We start from the raw sequence: 22086 nt of genomic DNA on the forward strand, positions 1-22086 counted from the left end.
CCACCAAACACCGCCTGTTCGGTACAGCCAATTGATCAAGAGATCATAAGAAGCCTTAAAACACACTATCGCAAGCTTTGCATATGTCATTTAATATCAGCAATCGATGAAGCTACTTCTGCGACAGCCTTGACTAAATCTATCACTGTACTAATAGCTTGTTTTTGGTTGAAGATTGCATGGAACAAAGTAAGCGAGACTGTTTCAAATATAGTGGATTTCATTTTTCATCAAGTTCATCATCGCCCGGATCTGACGTAGGATAAAACGATTCCTGGAAACGTGGTTAATATGGATGATGACATTTTGACATCCGAACCATGGTCCTTAAATTGGGAAAATGAATTTCTCAATTCACTTGCAGCTTCGAGTGAAAAAGATGAAATCTTCAATATTTCCGAAGAAGATGTAGTTGATGTTACAGACTTTTCAGCTACAATAGATTAAGTTGAAGCTTTAAATTGTCTTAATTTTGTGTAATTAATAACTGTTTAGGTGAACTTTGGATCAATTTGGAAAAAAAGTAACCAATATCTCACAAATGCTATTATTCAAAGAAAAAGGGTTGGAAAAAAACCGATTTTTTTGGTGATGCATAATATGAGTTGGATTTTGTATTATGTATTTCCTTGTATGCACTATTAAGTAAGAAGAATAAATATGCATCTATATACATATGTATAGTTTTTTGTTTTTGTATTCCCTTGTAATCGGGCCAATTGTGATGGATCCGGTCAGTGGTCCAATTAGACAGGTTTGACTGTACTTATAAATTAAAAATCGGTAATATAAGCTCTCGTCCTCAAGGAATACCAGTCAAGATAAATCTATTGCGCCAATAAAAAACAAACAAACCTCAAACAAAATAAAAAGTCACAAAGCGGAACAGACTCAATAGCAGCATTACCTTATAAGAAAGGCAAAACAGAAGAAATCAGCAGAATCCTTATCCACAGTATCTTTAAGCCTTCTAGAAAACAGATCTTCTAAAATCCGAAAGGCAAAAGTCCACCATTATACACACCAGACGTGTTCAAAATTCTAGACTTCTGCGCTTACAGTTTACACTACATTAAAGAATGCGAAAAAGGCCCAACGACGCCACAGTCGGCTTAAGCATAGCACAAATTAGAATCAGAATATTAATTTTCCTTTGACAAAACCGAAATACTCTCAAAAACTTTTGCATTTTATCCATAGAAAAGCTATGCAGCCATAAAAATTCGAAAAGGGCTTAACAACATCAAGAGGGACAATGGTTGCTCAATAAATTCATTATGGTTGTATATTCTTAAGTTGTATCATCCATAGGAACAAAGACCATCAAGTAACTTCGAAAGATCTAGAAAAAAAATTAAAAGCATCATACAATTACGAACTGCTGACGACATCGGGCAAAACGCTTCGTATATATAAGGCTCGACACAGATGTATTTAGTTCCCTGGGGTTCTATATATTTCAAGGAAGATAGTTGATCTTCGTATTGAAATTCTCCCAGTTTCAGTCCTATAAACAAAGATAATAAAGGAACAACACTGGAGAGCTAACGATGTATTACGGTGGTCTAAGAGTTTGTGCTCTCGACTGACTAACGCGAGGTCTGAGGCAGACACAGACATTTTCTTGACCTGCACATAACTTAATAATAGTGATTTAGTAATTGTATCAGCAGAACAATATTTTGCCGTTATCGGTTGGAATGGTTGCGAGTGTGACTTAAAATCATTTGTTGTGTCGTGGCGTTTTCTAGTGGAAATTTGGAATTAACTGCTCTAGTATGATTTATGAGTGAGTCAACCTAGAAATATATGGCGCAGTAGAGAAGGAATACAAGTTTCTCCTCAAGTCGAACTAAGTCGCGTGGGGCAAGCAGAATGGCCGAAATGCATATCTAGTCGCAGTTTGTAAATCAATGAAAAAACAATATCTCGCTGAAGAAGAATATCGACTCGGTTTAATGCCTGCTGAGATTTCAGAACATTACCAGCGAAGTCATCACAGGAGAAAGTAAACAAATGTCTCCTTGGAAACATGAATACTAAATCATTTTGTTGTAGAAGACGACCAAGATGAAAGCGGATAATCCACTTCCCCGAAAAAGGAACTTTGGCGAACTGTTCGCTGATTCCAAGACACGACACGTGATGATCTTGCTTTTCCGTCGAATTCCTGGGTCACCGAATTGACGTCCACAGAATATACAAATCAGTTATTCCTCGGATATAGGGATATACTATTCGTTCAGAACATTAATGTCAGACTTGCCCACGAGTAGCCGACGACTGAAAAGGCTGCCTAAGGAAGACATTTCCGCTGAAACAGGAAGACTGGCGAAGCATATGAGGATATCAAGAGCAAACTAATTTTACTGTAAGTTTTGATGCCATACGATTCGTTACTTTGGGCGCGGCTTCCCTGAACTACGGCCGCGACAAAGAACTATATGCTTGTCATGGCACAATTTGCTCGAATGAGAATCGGCTATCGCACATCCTGCACCCAGAGAAATTACTACTACATCTTTGAATAAGTCTCGAACACCCTAACCAAAGACAATCTACCAAATTCAGCTGCAGATTCCACATAAAACATAGGAGAGAAAAGTCTGATGAAATGGCTACTTCATCCTCCAAGATGTCAATCAGCTTACAACACGAGTTGAGTACATTGCTCGAAAAGCAGGTAAGGATCGACATTTAGGGGCGGTGTCGCGCCTTCTGGAAGAGGGCAGGCTGCCTTCTAACATGTGAGATTCCTGATGCTGAAAATAAATGGCTGCGAATTGCGGACAAGGAATAATTACGATGAAATCCGTGACCCGGTATTTTGTTCCTTGGTAAGGAATATCTTCGAGGAACCTAGGGGCGGATTCGTATTGACTTTGCAGAACCTGTGGTCAAGAGGATGTTTCTGATTGCAAAGCTAAAGACTCGGAATAAAAGTGATGATGCCTACCACCGCAATCGTTACAACCCTGTTCTTAACGAGAACTACTTTAAACAGAAACCATGCCTAGAAATGCAAACTGTGATATACAAAAGTATCATCAGCTGTCAAAATAAACTATCTGCTTTTCGTCCTTGACATCGCTTAATCTATCACATAATGTAACCCTATTTAGTTTCTACATAATCAAGAATGGCAATGTGGACCAATATTGCCGACAGGACAGAACCAAATTCCAATTTGCACTTGAAACTCTTTCGCAGCTTTACTCTGATCACATTCCCTGTCCCCATATGTCGCATTTAAAAGGCTATGAAGTTTTCCAAAATACTATCCAGCGAAGAGTGCTTCATATTATCCCTATCGATTAACCTCTTGGGATAAATAAAGATTGGTCGGGCGGAGATTTACTATATATCTCCTTGATTGCTTTGTTAACCTCACAGGGTACCCAAAGGGTATTGATTAAACATTAATTAGCTATTATTTTCGCATCTACAAGAAGGACCCAACCTTGGACCCGGATCTTTCAACTTGTACCTTTTAATGATTTCAATGATGATTGGGAAAAGCAATGTTTGTTCTATTCGTTGTTAGACTTCCATTCCAGTTTTTAGATTGTTTGTGTTGGAGAAGAGAATCTAAATATTCAAAGATTTCACGAGTTATTTTTTCAGCCAGCGGCTTTCAATTGCTTAGACGAAGCTTATCTAGAGGATTATTCGCCTTAAAAGCTCTCTTGCAAAGCCGCATTTTATAGAAAATGCATAAACGCATCTGGTGCAAACTTCATCTAAATTGCGAACTTGAATTTTTCATAATTATATTTCAGACAATATACGTTGATAAGATCCACAAAAATTCTGAATGGGAAAAAATGTTCGCAATAGATATGAAGTCAAATTGTTTTTGTTGCGCAAAGTTTAAATTGTATCTGATTAGAGTAAAATTAAATTTTCTTTCATTATTCAATGTATCCCATATCGATTGCATGCTTGAATGCTTCCGCTAAACGCAGGCGACTGTTCTTGTCCTCTAATGGGGCAATTTGCCACACATCCGTTAGAATTGATTGATCAGTTGCAATTTCATCTATATCGAGGACTTCATGTTCTTCTTGCATGGACAGTGGTAGTGATTCAATTCCCATTCCACAACCGAATTTGCCAACCTCTTTCATTTCATTCAGAAATCCTTCATACGGAAAAACTTTATCAGGATCTGAACCAAGATCTTTAATTAGGTCTGCAGCTGCTTCATGATAAATCTGCAATGAGAAATGCAACGTTTATTAAGTGAATTAAGAACAAATCATTTTCACTTGCCTTCAACATAGAGTCATAATACTGAGTGCGCATTTTATTATCCGTGCAGGAGTACGTGAAGAACGATAAATCGACAGCAGGTGAAGCGTATCGTGCTAGTTGAAAGTCGATAATTTTCACATGCTCCGGAACTTTATTTTCGTTGTACCGGAAAAGGAAATTCGGCATCCAGCAATCACCGTGTTGAATGACCGAGTATTTATCTGAAAATTATTAAAATGGATTTTATTCACTCCCTTACTTTACAATCGAAAATTCTATACTTTTCCTTTCTACTAAATTGATTTGTACTTGAAACACATCATCATGCAGAAACTTTTTAGACTTTTCTTCATATACAGTCCCTGGGAATTCGGTTGAAACTGCATGTTCGGCCACTTTTATAGCGTCTTTGAGGAATGGTGTATACCAGGCACGGAATTTATCATTGTAATATGTCTCCTGTTTTAGAAGTTGATAGAAATTTATTTGAGTAAATATTTTGAAAAGTTGATATTCCATCCTATATCTTACCTCGATGGATTGAGCCACCTTGGCAAATTCATCCGGTTGCTGATCCTTGAACGCTATCGAAACAGCATGAAACCTTCCAAGTGATTTCATAATCGCAACGCAATGCTCATAGTCAATTGTTTCTTGCCTAGGGAATATTGATTATTATTATTGCTGTCATAGTGGTTTTCAATATAGGTTTTAGTGGTTTATTATGGTTTAATAACACTAGATGAGCGGAGCTATCTATGTAATATTGACACTTCATATCTTTCTGATTTTTCATCCTTAGGATTAAAATAACTGTTCTACAATCTTCATATAGACATGCCTTTCAAAGCCGCCTCATTCATATTTGGTATCAATTATCTCACCTTTCTCTTATAATTGGATAATTGGTGGTACTACAGGGCGGAGTTCAATTAGAAGTTTTCTTTAAAAGCATATTGTTCCTGGAAAACTCGAATCGAGCGTTTGTATTTGAGTCAAATCCGGGTAATAATCACGGGCGAGCGCAAAGCTGACCACATTGCCTCCTACAGGGTACAATATGGATTATTCCGCCAACGGTTACGCCACTATTATTATTAAATTTCCTTTGCCTTTTCATAAGTCATAATAAAGTATGTATGACAGGAGGCCATAGCAACGGGCAAGGACATCCTCCCTGTACGCAGTCCCTAAAGTACTATGCTGTGACAAGTTTCCTTCCGATAATAATATTGATCTTCCTCATCTGACCATCATAATAGATCTTCAAGTTATCATCACAATTTACAGATCTCACAATTCTGTACTTGTATCTCTTCTTTAGCAGATCTTACAGGTTTTACAGAATTTTTCAGCGATAATAGTTTTAGCGGTGCTATGATTGATCGGGTAGAGCACCAGCCTTTCAATCTCGATACTTTGGGTTCAAAATTTAGCCGCCATGGATGTCTGTGTTTGTTTCCCTGCTTGGGATGATAATGAAACTGAAACACAGTCTCATTGAAAGGTGTAGGGGAAAAAATAATAACAACAAAAAGACTGTGTAAGGAGTACGCTGTAGTAGACTGTGTAAGGAGTAGTTTTCCTAGTTGAAATTGTCAGCTGCGAGGATTTTGACTACCATTGTTTCCAGATTGCTGTGTGGTATTAGATATCAACATTTGAATTTTCAATGAAAGATGCTAGTTTAATTATATTATCGTGTTTCATGCCATTAAAAAGGTCAGCCAGATATTTCTATTCTTTGAAGAGGGAGTGCCATGGACGAAATTGGTGGAGGCAGTGGAAGATGATGTGGTCATTTGTTTCGCAGCGGTCCGTGATTGAGACACCTATTCGACCAGGAAGACCTGGTTGAAGTTGTGGTTGGTGACAAGGTGGCTAACAAATTTGGTGGTTTTAGATTTTAGTCCTAGCATGGAGAACCAAGGCTTGTTTGGAATTCATCGGAAGATGTTGGCGAAGAATCTGGAAGCCATGAGAGGACGGGAGGACGTTTGTGGATGTGCCCGCTAGGGTAGCTCTTTGGCAGCCTGGTGTGCTAGTTTATTAATAGGAGCCCGGCTGTACGCCTAAGTCCAAATTAGTTCGACTTACTCAAGGTAAGAATCCTCAACTAAGGTATGAATTTCTGCAGCTAGTGGGTGGGTGATTGAGATACCATGCATTTGCCCGCTCTTAGGCTGCCGGGTAAAAATACAATTTTTTGGAAATCTCGGTTCTGTACTGCACGGGTTGTAAATTTGTTGGCGGCTAGCTCAGCAGGGACGATCGAACCTTCACTTATATTGAAGAGTGAACATTCCCAGATATAGAAAAAAAACAACAGCACTGCCTGTGTAGTCCACCGAGCGCGCTACATCTGTTCCAAGCAGGTGGAAGTGAGTTCATCCATAAATGGGCAACATTGTGATGCAATTTGGGTGGTTTAGGTTTCGATGGACTTGGTGAGTGTTCGGGCGGGTTTGATCTGATGAAAGATCTTTCCGAAGACTTTGAAACAGGGCGTGTAACCATTTTCAGCGGCAAGATTTGAATAGATATTCTCAAAAACTTTTCTGTTGTAGATTTTTAATTTAATGATTTCTTTTGCAGTGAGATTCAAACTTCGGTTTGTGGGGGGAGGTCCATCCGTATTGGCGAAGATGGCCTGCGTCGGCGTGGAACTAGCGAGTCCAGCACAACGGAGTTTAGAATCCACGACGAAATTATAATAAATATATTGTAGTAGGGAAAGCTACACAGTTTTATTTAAAAGAACTACAAGCATCGGAATGATAACTATTGTTAAATATAAATTTCACATCTCGAGACCAACAATGTCAACATGGGGGCGCAAAGAAGTGTATAAGTCCTCTGTATGCCTAATATATACTTCGGTCATACCAATAGACGACAACCTAATAATATCAACATTTATTGACGATACGGGTTTTTTGAAGTGATTGGTTCAAATCTAGATGATTAAAGAGAATCAAACGGAATGCAGTTACGTCACAATTACTGGGCGGTGAGATATGTGCCCGGTGGTTGAGATTGCTGGAATATAAATTACACAGTCTCACCAAGCAAAATATATTGGACTGCGCTTGAACAAAGAACAACAAATCAAACACAAATGTCGAGCTCTCTATTGGTTCATGAACAGAGATTCGTCGCTCGAATCGTTATAGGGAACCTACTTATCAGTTTCCATGTAAGGTACGTTACGTAAATGTACATTGATTTTCGCCATTCTGCTTTTCTGATATGTTCACCTATCTTAGTAGATAGCACACCCACACTTCTGATGCATAGTAATATTTTCACTTCATTAGAGACTTATTGGTACTACAAGGTGATGATATGTTAAATATTTACCTTGATGCAGCGCCATAGCCTAATTCACTGATGTCTCTCAAAGCAAGAAAATCATTCACTCCGTCGCAGTGGGAGGCATAATACTGAGGGTACTCGTTGAATGGATTTTTCGCCTTTGTTCCTTTCTGAAACTTCTCGAAAGCCGGAAGAACTTTTTTATAAAAATTTATTTCATTTCTGAAGAAAATATCGGAACGGAATAATTTTCTCCTGGCAGCTTTTTTAGGTAAAGCTTTGACTACTAGATTAACATTTAATGGTTGGCTGAAACGAATTTCTAGATTAGAAAATTGATACCAACAAAGCATCGAAATGATCAACTCACCCATTGGCATCTTCTCCTTCCACTTTCAAGCGAAACACTTCGCTTAGGTAGAAATCTCCTTTCTTGAAGCCGGACCCAAATGACCATCCCGTGCACTTAGTGCCTCCTGCTTTCTGGATAATTTCATCTAAGGTTACGTTTGTGAATTTGTCTGAAATGTCCGACAGCTGCATCTTCGATTATCAGGCAACGAATGATGGGAAGGGCAAGAAAGTCACTACTATTCACACTTGCGGTGTATTGTTTCTGAAGTGTTTGGCAGGGAACACTCCAAGTACGATTGATAATCTTATCCAAGTACCGGTGATAATCAATAACCACTCAAGTGTTTAATTTACGTACAATAGAACATGCGTTTGAAGCCTGAAGTGCACCCTCAAGTGTTGCTCGCTTCACTCCACAAAGATGAAAGGCAACTCACTTGCCGACGGGAGAGTACAGTACGCAACTATGAAAGTGAGTTAGATAAGTTTCTAGTGAAGAATGTTCTCATCATGAACTTGACTCGATTCAATTTCTACACATTTCGTGATGACCGACGTTCGCATTCCACGTCAACAGCTGGCGCCGGGAAATAAACACAGACAGTTTGAGAAGCAATGTAAACAAAGGGAGGTCAATTACCGAATTTGTGTCGATTACGTTTATATAGACGCCTCGTCTATATTTTCCGTCTGTAAATATTTATTAGATTTTGACGGAACACCGGGGTCGGCGGCCGGTGATTGAGGATCCGAACAGCGTATTGGTGGCGGAAGAAAAGGGATGATTTTTCTGTTTTTCTTCAAGTATGAAATTCTGTTAAAGCGGCTTTATTTCGTTTCCACCTTTAAGTAAGAAAAAATGGCAAGATTTATGTGTGTATTGTATATGAAGTACACAGAAAAATAAATTTACATAGAAAGTCGGGTAGGCCAAACAAATGTAATAGCCACACATTGCAATAGAACAACTCGAGCTAGAAATAAGCAACGAATGTTGTGATGTAAGTCACTATTGAAAATAAAAAACTAAAAAACTCGTTTCCACCTGAAAATCTTGTAACCCTTAAGGGTTGGTTGGTTTGTTTAGTGGTTCACAGCTTATTTCAACCAGCACATGTTAGAAAATTGAAGAGGGATCATCCCGTGTGTTGGGTCCGAGAAATCGATTTTTTTTGCTATCAATTGTATCCAAATATAGTGTAGAATATTTGGGCAATGTAATTTTCCGATATTTCGAGTCATTCGGAAATTACAGTGTTAAACAGATAAGGCGTCACATATCAATCGTCGTAATGAAGTGCAAATTTACTAGCCCGAAAGACACTCGAATGACTTCGCTAAAAGAGCGGAAATTGAAGTTAAGGGGCAATAATTGGCTTTACATGACGCTTTTGAAGAAACTGAATGTTTATGGTTTATTTTCTCGAAACTGCATGTTGAAAATCGGGTGACGAAAATAATTTTTACGACTTATTTAGAACATACTTCTACGATTCGCAAACTAGGATTATTATGATTCATTGGGCGTAGTAGAAACCAGTCCTCCGAGGGCATGACTTTCATAGTAGAATATCAATGAAAAACCCCCTTAATAAGTAGAAAGAAACAGCAAAGTCATATTTTGATTGTAAAAGAGCATATTAATAAGAACACCGGCTTTTGGGTCAATGTCATATTCGCTGACGAGTCCAACTTTAATATTTTCAGCTTCATTGGCGTAAACCACCATGGGGTGGCAGTGCTTTGGCTCAGTTATAATTGCCCTTATTTAATAACACCGCCAGAACAGTCAGCTGATTTCGTTGCAATTGAAAATTCAAGGGCTATTTTTGATAAAAACAAACGAAGTTACCAAATTTTGAGGAAAAACGATCTTAAAAAGTTTTACTTCAATAATGGGAGGAAATAATTCCCCAAACTATACAAAGGTTGGTTGAATCTTTATCAAAAAGGCTGAAAGCTGTCATCTGTTAAAAGGTTAGGCATACTAAACTTTAGATTAAAAGTTGTTTATATCAATCGGTGTTTTGTCAGCTGGTTGAAATTAGCTGTAGCTTGTTATATATACGTTTTGTATAAAAAAAATTATAAGGTGAAGTGTAGTATGAACAAAATGTGTACAAATTTCAATATGGGATGAAGTGCATAACATAAATATTCATAAATTCGACACCTAATATTACATATAAGTGATATTCTAGCAAGTCACGTAATTACAATGTCACATCAATTTTTCGCATGAGCATATCACGTTTTAGTGAACAACATGAGATAGTATGCACATACATATATGCATGCTATTGTGAGAAGCAGGAGCAATGGGAGTTAGGGAGTTGGGAATGAAACAACTTGAATTTCGGAATTGAACCTTTTTTTATTGACGGTTTGAATGCAACTAATTGCAATTTAGTCGATCGAGTCAGGATCGCAGTGTATTCTGCACAAATGTTAATGTATTGTGTATCCGGTTTCTATACCACTTCTGTGTGTGCAAATATATGTAACTAAGAAACCAGCTATAAACATCAATATTATTCGGATCGCCGTCTTCTATGATTGGTTTTGGGACTAAGCTCGAAAATTTCTATATCGAACGCGGTCGGGTGAACTAATACCATCGCACATGATTCGCAGAACGCAACTACATTCCTGACACATTTTTCGTCCCGCAAAACTCCAAGGCTCGCCTAGGCAGTTTTCAGGTTTTCGATACGAAATTTCCCTCATAGTGCAATAGGCGAAGTGAAAATAATGTCGACTTTTTTGAGTCGACTCACTGAAAGGAGTCATATTTCCCATCACTAGTTTCTATTATGTTCTGTTTGAAGCAAATTAGGAGTTCATTATATAATATTAACGTAATTTAGTGTTATTTCAGAAAAAGTAGAAGAACGATAAGTTGGGATAAGGGAAATGCTAAGCTATAAGGCCATGGATGCAAGAATGGCGTTTTATTTTATGCTTTAAATACCGTCTACTCATCGAACGCATTTAGTCGGAACATGCATTGTATCGAAAACACACTGGGGCATTGACTTTTACAGTGGAGTCCGCCCAAAAGCAATCAACAGTCGTTTAACGCGGTCCTCTAACTAGGATAAAAGCCATTTTGCTTATAACACACATAATAAATCGATTTCTCCGCCAAACGAGACATCTGGGTTTTATTAAAAAATCATTTAACCATTAATGAAAAACAAAATATTAAACTCAATTGTTATTTCCAAAAGTGGCAGTACAAATTATTCATATAAACAAAAGAAAAATAATAAACAAAAATTAAATTATTTCAGAAATTGTGTGATCTTTGACTGTGTTTACAGAAAGTGCAGATAATACTTCACCATATGTAGGAACTAGATTTTTTATGGATTATAATAGGTTACTGAAACCGTCATGCCTCTAAAGTTTTCCGATTGTAAGAATATGTCTACCAGGTCCGCATACAAAAAGCAACGTTAATTTCTGTTTAACCATTTTTATCCCAGGGGCATTGTCGCTTCGTAATACAGGACTGAATCAACCGTATTACGAAAGCAGCTACTTTCATATTTCAAGTTTAAGGAGATTTTCCTATGAGACGGTCGACATTTCAACCTTTCTTTTTAGATTTTTTTTGGCTATAAAAACAAATGCAATCTTTTCAATCTTTTTATGTTATTATTGGGGTTTTGAATTATGATTTAAAATTCAATTAATGAATTTGATAATGGTTTGTATCCTGTTTGGGCCTCTATAAAAAAAAATTGGGTTGCTGGCGGGAAGTATATCTCCATTTGTGGTAATCTGGAACTAAACACTTTTTTTTTTATTCTGTATACTAGTCTCCATCGTCCGAACCACGATTATAATTTTACCTTACTTAATATTGAAATGGCGGAGTTGTAAAGAAAAATCTTCAAAATACCCGTCTATTTCTTATTACAAATCTAGAATAAAAATAAGAAATTATTAACGAAAATGCATAATCGTGGTTCGGACCAGAACTACGTTTATGTAAAATAATGTGTAAAAATTTCAACTCGACCGGTTGAACAGAATTTTAGTTGTGCTTCCCACCGGCTGAAGAGATTGGTTCCGAGAAAAAACGCGTTTAAAATGTTCGTCTTTCAAGCACGTCAACATGCGTGTGCGCTCTTCTATATGCTATAACTTAATAAATATTTTGAATTTCGGTCTGAAATTTCTGCAGTGTATATGATTCGTGGTTTGGTCGGCAGAGGTAACTCTTAGACGCTGCGTCACCTCTGCCTTGGACGAAACCGCAAGTCATACAATTTTTACAACTTCGGTGCTTACACAAGAATGAGGGGTCCGTGGAACCAACCGTAAAAGTATGTTGCTTCCCAATTCGTCAGGTCTGCCATCAAGTGAATGGCGGACTTAGGGTCCCTCAGCTACTAAAGAAAAATCTACTTTGATTTCGGCAGGCTTAGGGTTATATTTTACTAGGCGGTTTTTGTCGATTTCCGAACAAAATTCTGCAGTATACTACCTGAAAAAACGATTTCTGAAAAAAATCACATAGGAACAAACGCTTAAGCAGAGCAAAAACATTCACCAAGCAATTGCTACGTATTCGGCGGTAAGCCTCAGTTCCTCCACCACTTGCGTTATGAATGGAAACATTTTCACAGACGTTCCAATATTAGATGTCACCCAGATTCGCTCTCAAAACCACCAACGTTAAGCATTTGAACGAATTTAATTACTGTTTCTCTTAACATCAGACCGGTAATTGTTGTGTTTTTGGCATTTAGTTGTTGAAACCACTTGCTCAGTACTTTGTCTACTTGATCGTGCATTTTTTTCTTCCTTTAGAGGTTGGCATTTTCTATTTCAAACTAGCAATAGTGCTCTTTTTCTCGTACTCTTCTTGGATAGCAACCAAACATATTACATAACTCTTTTGTTGATTTTAAATTGTGTGTCCAAACACACGACATGCCTCTAATTCACTTAAAATCTCTTTTGGAGTTATAAGTATTTTGCATTCATACTGTCGAACTATGGAGGAGCGATACAACGCTAAGATGCAGGCATTATCAATGCCAAATTTGACGAACAATTTCACAAAAGGAAGGAATGATGGTGTCTCAAGTTGCAATCTGTAATGGTTGGCGGCTCGAGCTGGAATTTTGTTCAAACCCCATATGGTGTTTGCTTGCGAAGTCTTTAAAGGAATTTGTAATCGTTGCATATTAGGTCAACATTTCAGAGTGTCTCCATGGCCAATAAACAATGTGTGAGTAAGAATGAAACGGACGATAATCAAATAGATAGGCGTTTTCAATAATAACAAAAGCAAATCGTTCCTTCTAAACAGACTCCTTCTCTTTGCTAGCTTTTAGGCTTTTAGTGTGTTAATTCGACACATCCGCTCTGCACAACAAGGCTTAATTTGTCGCGAGGATCGGAAATAGCATATCTTTTGATTCAATTATCTTTTTTCTTAGATGAAATAAACAAATATATGGAAAAAACTAGTCTCAATTTTGTTTATTTAAAATCGAATGTGGCAACATAATTACTAGTATTGTTCAGTAGTAGCATCTTTGGTACTTTAGCAAAAGTAAAAATAAAATGACACGAAATCAAAACTCTTACGACAAATTAGAAACACAACGATAATACCTCTAAATTAATACTATAGTTTGGCTTTAGTATGATGATCATGTTCATTGGGAATTAAATTTCCAGCGGCAAATATGTTTTTAGGATCCAATTCATTTTTCGCCGCCTTGTAAAGTCCTACTCCTGTTTCAGAAACAGTTTTTGGATACCATTTACTTCGTATTTTCCCAACACCGTGATGGTGCGATAGTGATCCCCCACATGCCAAGATTTCATCACGGGCTGCATTTTCTATTGCTTCATAAGTTCCAACTGGATCCTTGATGCCAACATATTTGAAAGCAAAATAAAAGTAAACACAACATCCGGCGTCGTAAGTTTGCGTCACTCGACAAGATATTAAAAAGTTTTTTATGTGGCGTCTTTCGCATTCCTAAGAATAATGAATATTTAGGTCAGGCAGTCATCATTCGTTTGCAATTCAATTCAAACTTACGCTTTTTACTTTGTACTTGACGTTGCGGCAGAGCAGAGCGCATCTATCCCAAGGTACCGATGTTTCAAACGATTCAGCAACAATTTGATGATTGAGAGCAAAATCCTGCAAAGGAAAAGTTTTATACATTATCACTATATCGCTTTACATGGAATACGATCCAAGACACTTACTCGTATATAGGCAATGACGAATGTAAGAATATATCCCCGTTCACCGTTTGTCCCTCCAGCAGGAAATCCCTTGTACTTTTTGGCGATTTCATAAATCACACTCTCCTGCCTTTGAATATCTTCTGCTTCACCCTCGAACAATAGAGTTGCCGCGCAAGCCATACTCAAATCATAACCTTTAATCTTAGTTACATACGCCTGTTTGGCTTTCTCAATTGCACTATGAAACCAGGAACTAACAGGTTTTAAGCTTTGTCCAAAACGAAACTGTTCGTTATCCATAAGACGTACACTAGCTGGTTGGCAGCGGCGTCTAGCGACTTCACGCATGAATTTCACACCGCTTTCGAAATCAGGGAAAATCAAAGAACCGTATCGCTTAACAGGTGGTAGTGGACGAACCTTAAGTACAACTTCAGTAACAATGCCCAGTGTTCCTTCTGAACCTAGTATCACATGGTTCAAATCTGGTCCGCAGGAGACTCGTGGCGCTGAACATTCTCTTTCTAGCACGCCCTTCGTAGTTACCATTTTCACTCTCACCACAATATCTTCGATATTTCCATAAACATTTTTTTTCATTCCCGAAGCTCGCGTTGCCACCCATCCACCAAGCGTTGAGAACTCATAACTATCAGGTTCGTGACCAACGGTCAGACCGAGTTTTTGCAATTCGCGCTCCAAATCCTGCCCGATGATTCCAGATTCAAAACAAACCGTCAAATTTTGTTTATCTAGCCAAAGCATCTTATTCATTTGAGATGTATCCACAATGGCTATCATGCGAGGTTCATTTTGGGGACATGTTATCGACCCCGAAACCGATGTTCCACCACCGTAAGGAATGAGGACAACGTTATGTTCATTGGCAAGTTTTACTATATTCACTACATTATTATGATTTTTCGGCCAAATCACCAAGTCAGGAATTCTCTCATAACTATTTTCCCACAAAGTGTAGATGTCGTGTAAGGTTTGACCGTGGCAACGAACCAAACGATCTTCTCCTTTATCTGAAAATAATATCCCAGTTGATTGTAGCGATTCGAGGAAAGGGACGTTTCTTTTTGGTTCTGGAAATTCTTGAGGAATGTTAGGATATCGTTCGATATCGCTTAGTTTAAAGTCAAATTGATCTTCCACCCACTTAGTGAAATGCGGTAAGGTTTGACCTCCTAAAGTATACCTGGAATGCGTGAATAACGTAAAATACAATTATAAAGATAAGAACTCAATTTGGTTTATATGAAACTCACTGATCTCCTTCAAATGTTATTGAGTTGTTTTTGAAAGAGAATTTTGCATTTTTATATCCCCACCCATACCACTTCAGGACATCTTGTCTGTAGAACAAGAAAAGAGAGAATCAGATAAAGTTTGGGTTCATTTAAATAAAAGTAATTTAGTATCGGTTTTTAAATATTATTTGGTGGTAAATCCGTTTAAATTTAACAAATTCAACAAAAAAATATTTTGGAGCAAAATGCATATATACAGGGAAGCAATTTGGCAATAGCAATGCATGTACGCGACGGCAGACATGTTTTCAAGTTTAATGCAAAAAGAGCAAGACAATTGAAATGATTACTATAGCTTGAGTTATACGTTCGCTTTGGTCGCAGTAGCAACCCGAATACCATTTTTTTCAAACATCCTCAAAAGCAATCGCTTCCCTACAACGCAATGGAAAAATGGTGCTCATAAATTCGAGAGTCAAACGTGAAACCAAAATACTGACGGCTTTAGGCACGAACAAATGCTGCTGCAACCATATTCCTGGCATGATATTTATGCAATTCATCGAATCAAGAGGGTGTTCTCATCTGACGGCCGTTTTAAGAGTCATTATTCTTCAATGGGTTTTTTAAAAAAAACTTTTATTAACCCTTAGAGTAAAAAAATAGTGATATTTTGCAAAAAAAAGTGTATCAATAGTTCGCATGAAATGGCAAATCCAATTGGTCTGAAACACAAATGGAGTTTTTTTTTCACTCTATACTTTTGTGATTATGGTCCGAACACTTTATATGGAAACCTGGAATATCCCGGGTTCGTTTATGTATCGCAGAATTTCCGTTAGTGGATGTGATGCTACCCGCTGCAGTTGGAGCACATCAGCACCAAAAATCTGATTTCTAATGCGTCCATAGGCGGGGCACTCACATAGAAAATGTTCCGTGGATTCCATTCCATGCATTACATGATGGACACGTATTATCTTGGATAATTCCTATTCTGAACATATGCCCAGCTAGTGAATCATGGCCAGTCAGGATGCCCAAAATACTTCTGCAAGCTTACCTGCTTTTCGACAGGAGAAACTTTGCATTATGTTTGTTTAGTTCTGACAGGAAAAGTTTGGTGTGTCTAGCAGCATTAAGGCTCCGTCACCTGTCATTTTGGGAAGCTTGTTCCCAGTTTTTGATAGCAGCATCAGCCAATGCTACTGACACCCCAATTGCTGGTTCCGTTCCGGGCATGGAGAAGTTGAAGCCTCTTTCGCTAAGGCATCTGAGATTTCATTTCCCTTTACACCACATTGATCAAGTACCCAGAGTAATTCCAACGTATTGAATCTACAAACAGTTCGATCGACTTCTACATTTCTGAATGATTTTTGAAGTGATCAATGGACTGCTGAACGCCCTCAATGCAGCTTGCTGCCCTTAGGATCGCATACACTTCAACCTGTCCCAAGGGAAAAGCTCATTTCTTGTTTTTATTCGAGAGGTAGACTCTGGCTCCAGAACCATTTTCTGTTTTTGAGCCATCGGTGTAGAAGACAGTATAAACTGGCACGCATTCTTCTGGGTCGTCCCAGTTTTCTCTTCGTTTCAAGATAACATCATATCTTCTACCAAACAGATATATGGGGATACGAAAATCGGAAGGTATTGCGAAAACTAGATTCAGTTCTCCCAATGACTCTTCCAATGCTCTGTGCGTCATCCGCATAAGCTTGAACGTGTATTGCCAGATTTTGCAGTTCGTATAGTAGTGAGTTGATCAGCATACTATACAGAAGTGGCGATAGCTTCTGTAGTTAGGTAGTGATCAGCACCCACTTCACAGCATATAGCGATCTCTGCGTTAGCATAGCGTAGATCCACTTTATTAGAGTTTTGTCAGGATTTAGGAATAACAATTAATTAAATATAGTGTCACGAATTGCCCCGACCTCTGTCACGATTTACCTCGGTATCGGGGTAATTCGTAACATGTGGCACGGCCTGATATTTTATGCTCTATCTTGGATAAATATCATAGAAAAGAAACACACGAATTTTTCGTGTAAAGTAGAGGGTTGAACCATTGGAAACAAATAGTAACTGTTTTTTAAGGTTTTGTGTAAAACAAAACCTTATTAAAATCGATTCAATGTCTGTTTGTCTGTCACATGCATTTTTCTGCAAAACGGGTAAACCGATCCGAACGAAATTTGGTGGACAGATGGGAACTATGAAATCCCACGCATACAGCGAGTGGTATAAATTTAGGTGGGTTTTAAAAGGGGCTCCCCATACATGCAAAGGAGGGATTCAAATTTTTTTTCACCGGATATAGGCATGTAGGGTATCAAATGAAAAGTCTCGATTTGTACTTTCCGAAACTGACATTAGTTTTGACATGAATTGCAAAGTGCGTGAGTAAGGAGTCAAAATGTACGCACTTAAAGTGAGACAGGACTCATTTTCAGAAACTACCCAACCTAAAAATCCGAAAAAAATCAGGGTGGTGCGCTTAGATGAAATCTAGGCCTCAAAATATGTCCCATTCCGATATCTGCTCAAATAAACATACTAATAGTATATTACTACTTTTTAGAAATTTACTGAAAAGCCCCCCTTAAATTTATCCGAATTTTGTACCAGCATAGAAGACAATATTTCCTATATACGTGCTAAATTTCGTGGAAATCTGGCCATTAACGCCAAAGTTATTGCAGTTCAAACTTAGCAATTTCGCGCGAATTTACTGCTTCCAAAGCCATGCAAATAAGATGCTGACGTCATAATTAACGGGAATAATTGACATTCGCGTGAAATATTAAAGTCGCATTTATGAAGAATCTACTTATCTGCAGCCCTTGTTAAGGTTTTGTGTAAAACACTTATGTGAAATCTAATCTTCCAGAGATGTCCCATTCCGGTATCTGCTCAAATAAATTTACTAATAGTATATTGTCAACTTTTAAAACTTGACTAAAAAACTGCCCTTAAGTTCATCCTGGGTGTACTAAATTTTGCACCGACATAGGGGACAGTCTCATGCATACACATGACAAGTTCCATGAAAATCCAACTATTAGTGTCAAAGTTATAGAAATTCAAACTTATCAATTTCGTGCTTATTAACAGCATCCTAAGCCATACAAATAAGATGCTGACGTCATAATTAACGAGAATAATTGACATTCGAGTGAAATATTAAAATTCCATTCAAGAAGAATCTAATTCTCCCTAGCCCTTTTTTATATTTGATGTTGGTTAAATTGTTGGCATTTGCTAATAATATTAAACTCAGAGTGTGAAGCGTATGATGTTGACTATTATCAATGCAGGGCTTTTCATCAAATGATTCATTTAAATCGCTTTCTGGAAAATAGTGGGCAATGGAATTTTTAGCTATGTGACACGGAACTGTCGTGCACCCGTCGCTCCTCACATCTTTTACTTTTTCTTCAGCCTTTGTTTCGTTCACAAACGGCTCGTCGTGATCGGTTTCGTCATTTTATTCTACCAGATGCCTGATCAGGATGTAATCGCGAGACCTTTAAATCCCTATCCAGTGTATCAAGCCACCATTGTTTTGGCCGGCTTTTTGGTTGCTTACCATTGACTTCGATGTTCTGACCAATACTGGTTAGTGAATTCTCGTTAGCGTGAATTATGTGACCGCAACAACGAAAACGCCTCTCTCGCAATTTTCCCACGATCGGTGCAAACCCATATCGATCGCAGATATTCTCATTCCAGACGTGATCAAAACGTGTCACGCCACGAGTGCAATGCAACATCTCGTCCCCATTACCCCAAGACGCCGTTCATTGTCTTTTATAGTCGGCCAACACTCAGAGCGGCAGACGGAAGATATTGCAGTAAATTATAGATTAGGGACGTGCGCTGATACGTCGATCACAAAGAACACCAGTTGGGGAATGCAACTTCATCCAGGTTGCGATCATGCATGAAACAATTTCGTTACGCAGTTCTACATTGGCTGATAGCATTGAGTTCTGACAGTGGCAGTAACCTTCCCCTCGAGGTATTTAAATCGCTCGCTTCTGGCAATGGCGGTAACCTGCCCAGAACTGAGCGATTTAAATATCTCGGGTCAATGCTACAAGCCAATGGAGAACTATGTTATGCTCCTCACATAGGGAAACACAAAACCAACGTCAAGCTTCCGGTTTCCCGACTTATTTTATTTATAATCGCAAACCCAAAATAAGACGATTTGCCCCGGTCTCCTCTACTTTTTCCTTCGCCGAATTTGTCATAGAATCACCACTTGTCACCAGGTGCTAGGGTTGCTAATATTGTTGCACTGTTTGCGATCGAGGTGTCAATTTTAAATTTTGGCTTTGAATTATTCGTCCGTACCTTTCAAGCAGTTAACAAGTAATGGCCTGTCCGACCATCCGAACTGCCCGTGGCCAGCGACAAAAGAACACAGAGTCCCAGTTACCCTAACAGCCTGAAAATTGAAGAAGATTGTCCACCAGCATTTTACGTGCAGCACAATAGCTAGGTTCGTTGTGAACACCGCTTTTGGGCCTTTACTGGAAACTTGATAGCAGTGTTAATTCGCGCCTATCGAAGACTTCGACCCATGCCTACTACATCCAAAACGAAGGCGTATAATTTTCTTCGTTTGAATGTTTAAACACACAATAATTCTATTGAAAACTTCTAGGATGATCTTTGATTTCGTTTCAATTGCTTTTGCAATTGGTTAATGCTACGCTAATAGTCTATTGTTTTCGAAAAATTGGTAGAAATTGCATATAAAATAATCACGAAGCTAAATGAATGCAAATTATAAGGAAAACTCGAAATAATGCGTAGTAAAGACGCCAATCGTAACTAGTCCCTGAATATTGGCACGACTTACACAGTGCCCTTCGGAATGTACTCTAGCTAAATTTTAATTATTATCGCTCACCATGCAAATTGCGGAGATAAATCACATTTGCATTACCTCACAAATCGTAATTGTAATTCAGAGGTTGATTCTTTAAACTTGGCTAGTACTCCCAGTTTCAAAGAAATAGAAAGAAATCAAAAAAAAATCTCCTTTTTTGCAAGTAGCACCTGCCAATGAAATTGGCAAGGTAATTTTGGGAGCTTGCTTCATAGAATTATAATTTTACTGTCGGTTATTAGGCAAGTGCTCGTCTAGCGCAATTAGCGATAGCTAAGTGCTGTCTGCTAGTCCACTCTTGCTTTGGTCTTCGGGTATCCGAGCCCTCATTATGGCGGACCGTGAGCTAATCGCAAATAAATTTCCGTAATTTCCCATTTTTGGGATAATCTCACATGGAAGATGACGCATTTACTACAGGTTTACAACTATTAGCTCTTACTAAATACCACACATTAATACGATATCCAGTCCAGTTTGCATGACCTATCACTGTACTGATAAGATGAAATATGAGACAACGAACGATAACGTATCGCCACAGGTTCTACTCATTAATCATCCAGGGATGAATAACTAACATATAATGCTTCCGATCCGGACGGATCTGTACTTTATCAACTTCTCAAAATCATCACGCTTATAGGGTCGCGGCCAACAGAACGGCTGCCAATGAAAACGAAAGCGGATTTTATCCAGTTTTTACTGGACAAAAAGGTGAATATATCGATATAATCCACGGAGGACGACATCCAAACGTGGGAAACTTCCAGCTGTTTTTTTCTCGACTTACCTATTCCGGGGAATCACGCTCTTCACCTCTTTGGACAGGCTTCCATCGACGACGCTCCCTGAACTCAGATTCGTTGCCATTTCTGGGTCAGCTAAAAAGACTCTTCTGCACTTCAAATATGTTTATGGCAAGCAAGCGGCGGTTTTAATCCACGCACGGGCGGTGGCGCTATGACAATGTGATGCAATCGAGTGCGAGTCAATCGACTTGTTTCCCACTTAAAATTCCAACTCCACGCAATTGTTCAAGCTATCTTGATGCGACTGAGTGTACGGTGATCGTTAGATAGGTAACATTACTCACTCCCCAGCCGGAATCGCTAAGAAACGCCGAAGTCACTTTTCTTTGGCTTTAGGAGGTAATCAACGCGAACACATGGCGTTTGACGGTAATCGATTTTTGTTTTGCTCGGCAGCGACTCGGAATCGGAGTCTGCGCGGTTGCTTGCGGGCCGGTCTCAGGCGTCTTCATGACAGTACGGGCCATGCTCTACGAAGCGGGATTTGCCGGCATGAGGCACCTGGTTGCATTTTTTGAGACCTTTGGATTTTCCACTGCCTATTTTTTTCGTTTCTAGTGCAAATTGAAGACGCTCGACTGCAAAGTAACGGAAGGAACTGGAGACAACTAGTTTTATTAAACATAAAATCGAGGGAATCTATTAGCACCTTTCCAGTTTCCACTTACTTTTTACCGCTAACAAATTTAATGGACAAAAATAATGCACTGACGTTCCACATTCACACCGTTCCGTATTATTGGTAGAACACCAATCGGCTGTCATGATACGTTTACAAGCGAATTTAGTCAAAGAATACGGCGAAAGTTATAGAATTGCCAGAGTGAAGCCTTTGAATTTGTAACGATTGCAGCTAGTTCTCTCCTGAAGACAACTGAAAGAATATTTCATATTATTATAAATATAATAAACTGTAGAAGCTTATAAAAACTACTTTGAAAATTTATGTTTGTAGTTGAAATTT

General features: G+C 38.5%; 2 protein-coding genes across 2 annotated transcripts; both read right to left on the bottom strand.

The window, feature by feature from the left end:
* Positions 1-3833: 3833 nt before the first annotated feature.
* On the bottom strand, positions 3834-8459 carry LOC119652562. Its single transcript, XM_038056770.1, has 6 exons — positions 7940-8459; positions 7615-7878; positions 4786-4912; positions 4536-4713; positions 4273-4475; positions 3834-4214 (listed from the first exon to the last, which is right to left on the bottom strand). Exons 1-6 carry the CDS (start codon positions 8110-8112, stop codon positions 3912-3914), a joined length of 1248 nt encoding a protein of 415 aa, XP_037912698.1. The 5' UTR covers positions 8113-8459; the 3' UTR covers positions 3834-3911.
* Positions 8460-13395: 4936 nt separating this feature from the next.
* LOC119652268 (alkyldihydroxyacetonephosphate synthase) lies at positions 13396-21684 on the bottom strand. Its single transcript, XM_038056253.1, has 5 exons — positions 21104-21684; positions 15423-15509; positions 14167-15352; positions 13994-14098; positions 13396-13930 (listed from the first exon to the last, which is right to left on the bottom strand). The coding sequence occupies exons 1-5, from the start codon at positions 21181-21183 to the stop codon at positions 13571-13573; spliced, it is 1818 nt and encodes a 605-aa protein (XP_037912181.1). The 5' UTR covers positions 21184-21684; the 3' UTR covers positions 13396-13570.
* Between the last annotated feature and the right edge of the window lie 402 nt (positions 21685-22086).

The sequence above is a fragment of the Hermetia illucens genome, chromosome 3 (genome assembly GCF_905115235.1).
Source record: "Hermetia illucens chromosome 3, iHerIll2.2.curated.20191125, whole genome shotgun sequence".
Taxonomy (NCBI): domain Eukaryota; kingdom Metazoa; phylum Arthropoda; class Insecta; order Diptera; family Stratiomyidae; genus Hermetia; species Hermetia illucens.

Excerpts from the sequence above, each read along its gene's own strand:
- LOC119652562 (XM_038056770.1), bottom strand. The coding sequence starts at position 8,112 with ATGCAGCTGTCGGACATTTCAGACAAATTCACAAACGTAACCTTAGAT. Across the intron at positions 7,879-7,939 it reads GAAGGAGAAGATGCCAATGG|CCAACCATTAAATGTTAATC; the intron begins GTGAGTTGATCA and ends AATTCGTTTCAG. Across the intron at positions 4,476-4,535 it reads CAATTTAGTAGAAAGGAAAA|ATAAATACTCGGTCATTCAA; the intron begins GTATAGAATTTT and ends AATAATTTTCAG.
- LOC119652268 (XM_038056253.1), bottom strand. The coding sequence starts at position 21,183 with ATGGCAACGAATCTGAGTTCAGGGAGCGTCGTCGATGGAAGCCTGTCC. Across the intron at positions 15,510-21,103 it reads AGCGTGATTCCCCGGAATAG|ACAAGATGTCCTGAAGTGGT; the intron begins GTAAGTCGAGAA and ends CTTGTTCTACAG. Across the intron at positions 15,353-15,422 it reads ATAACATTTGAAGGAGATCA|GTATACTTTAGGAGGTCAAA; the intron begins GTGAGTTTCATA and ends CACGCATTCCAG.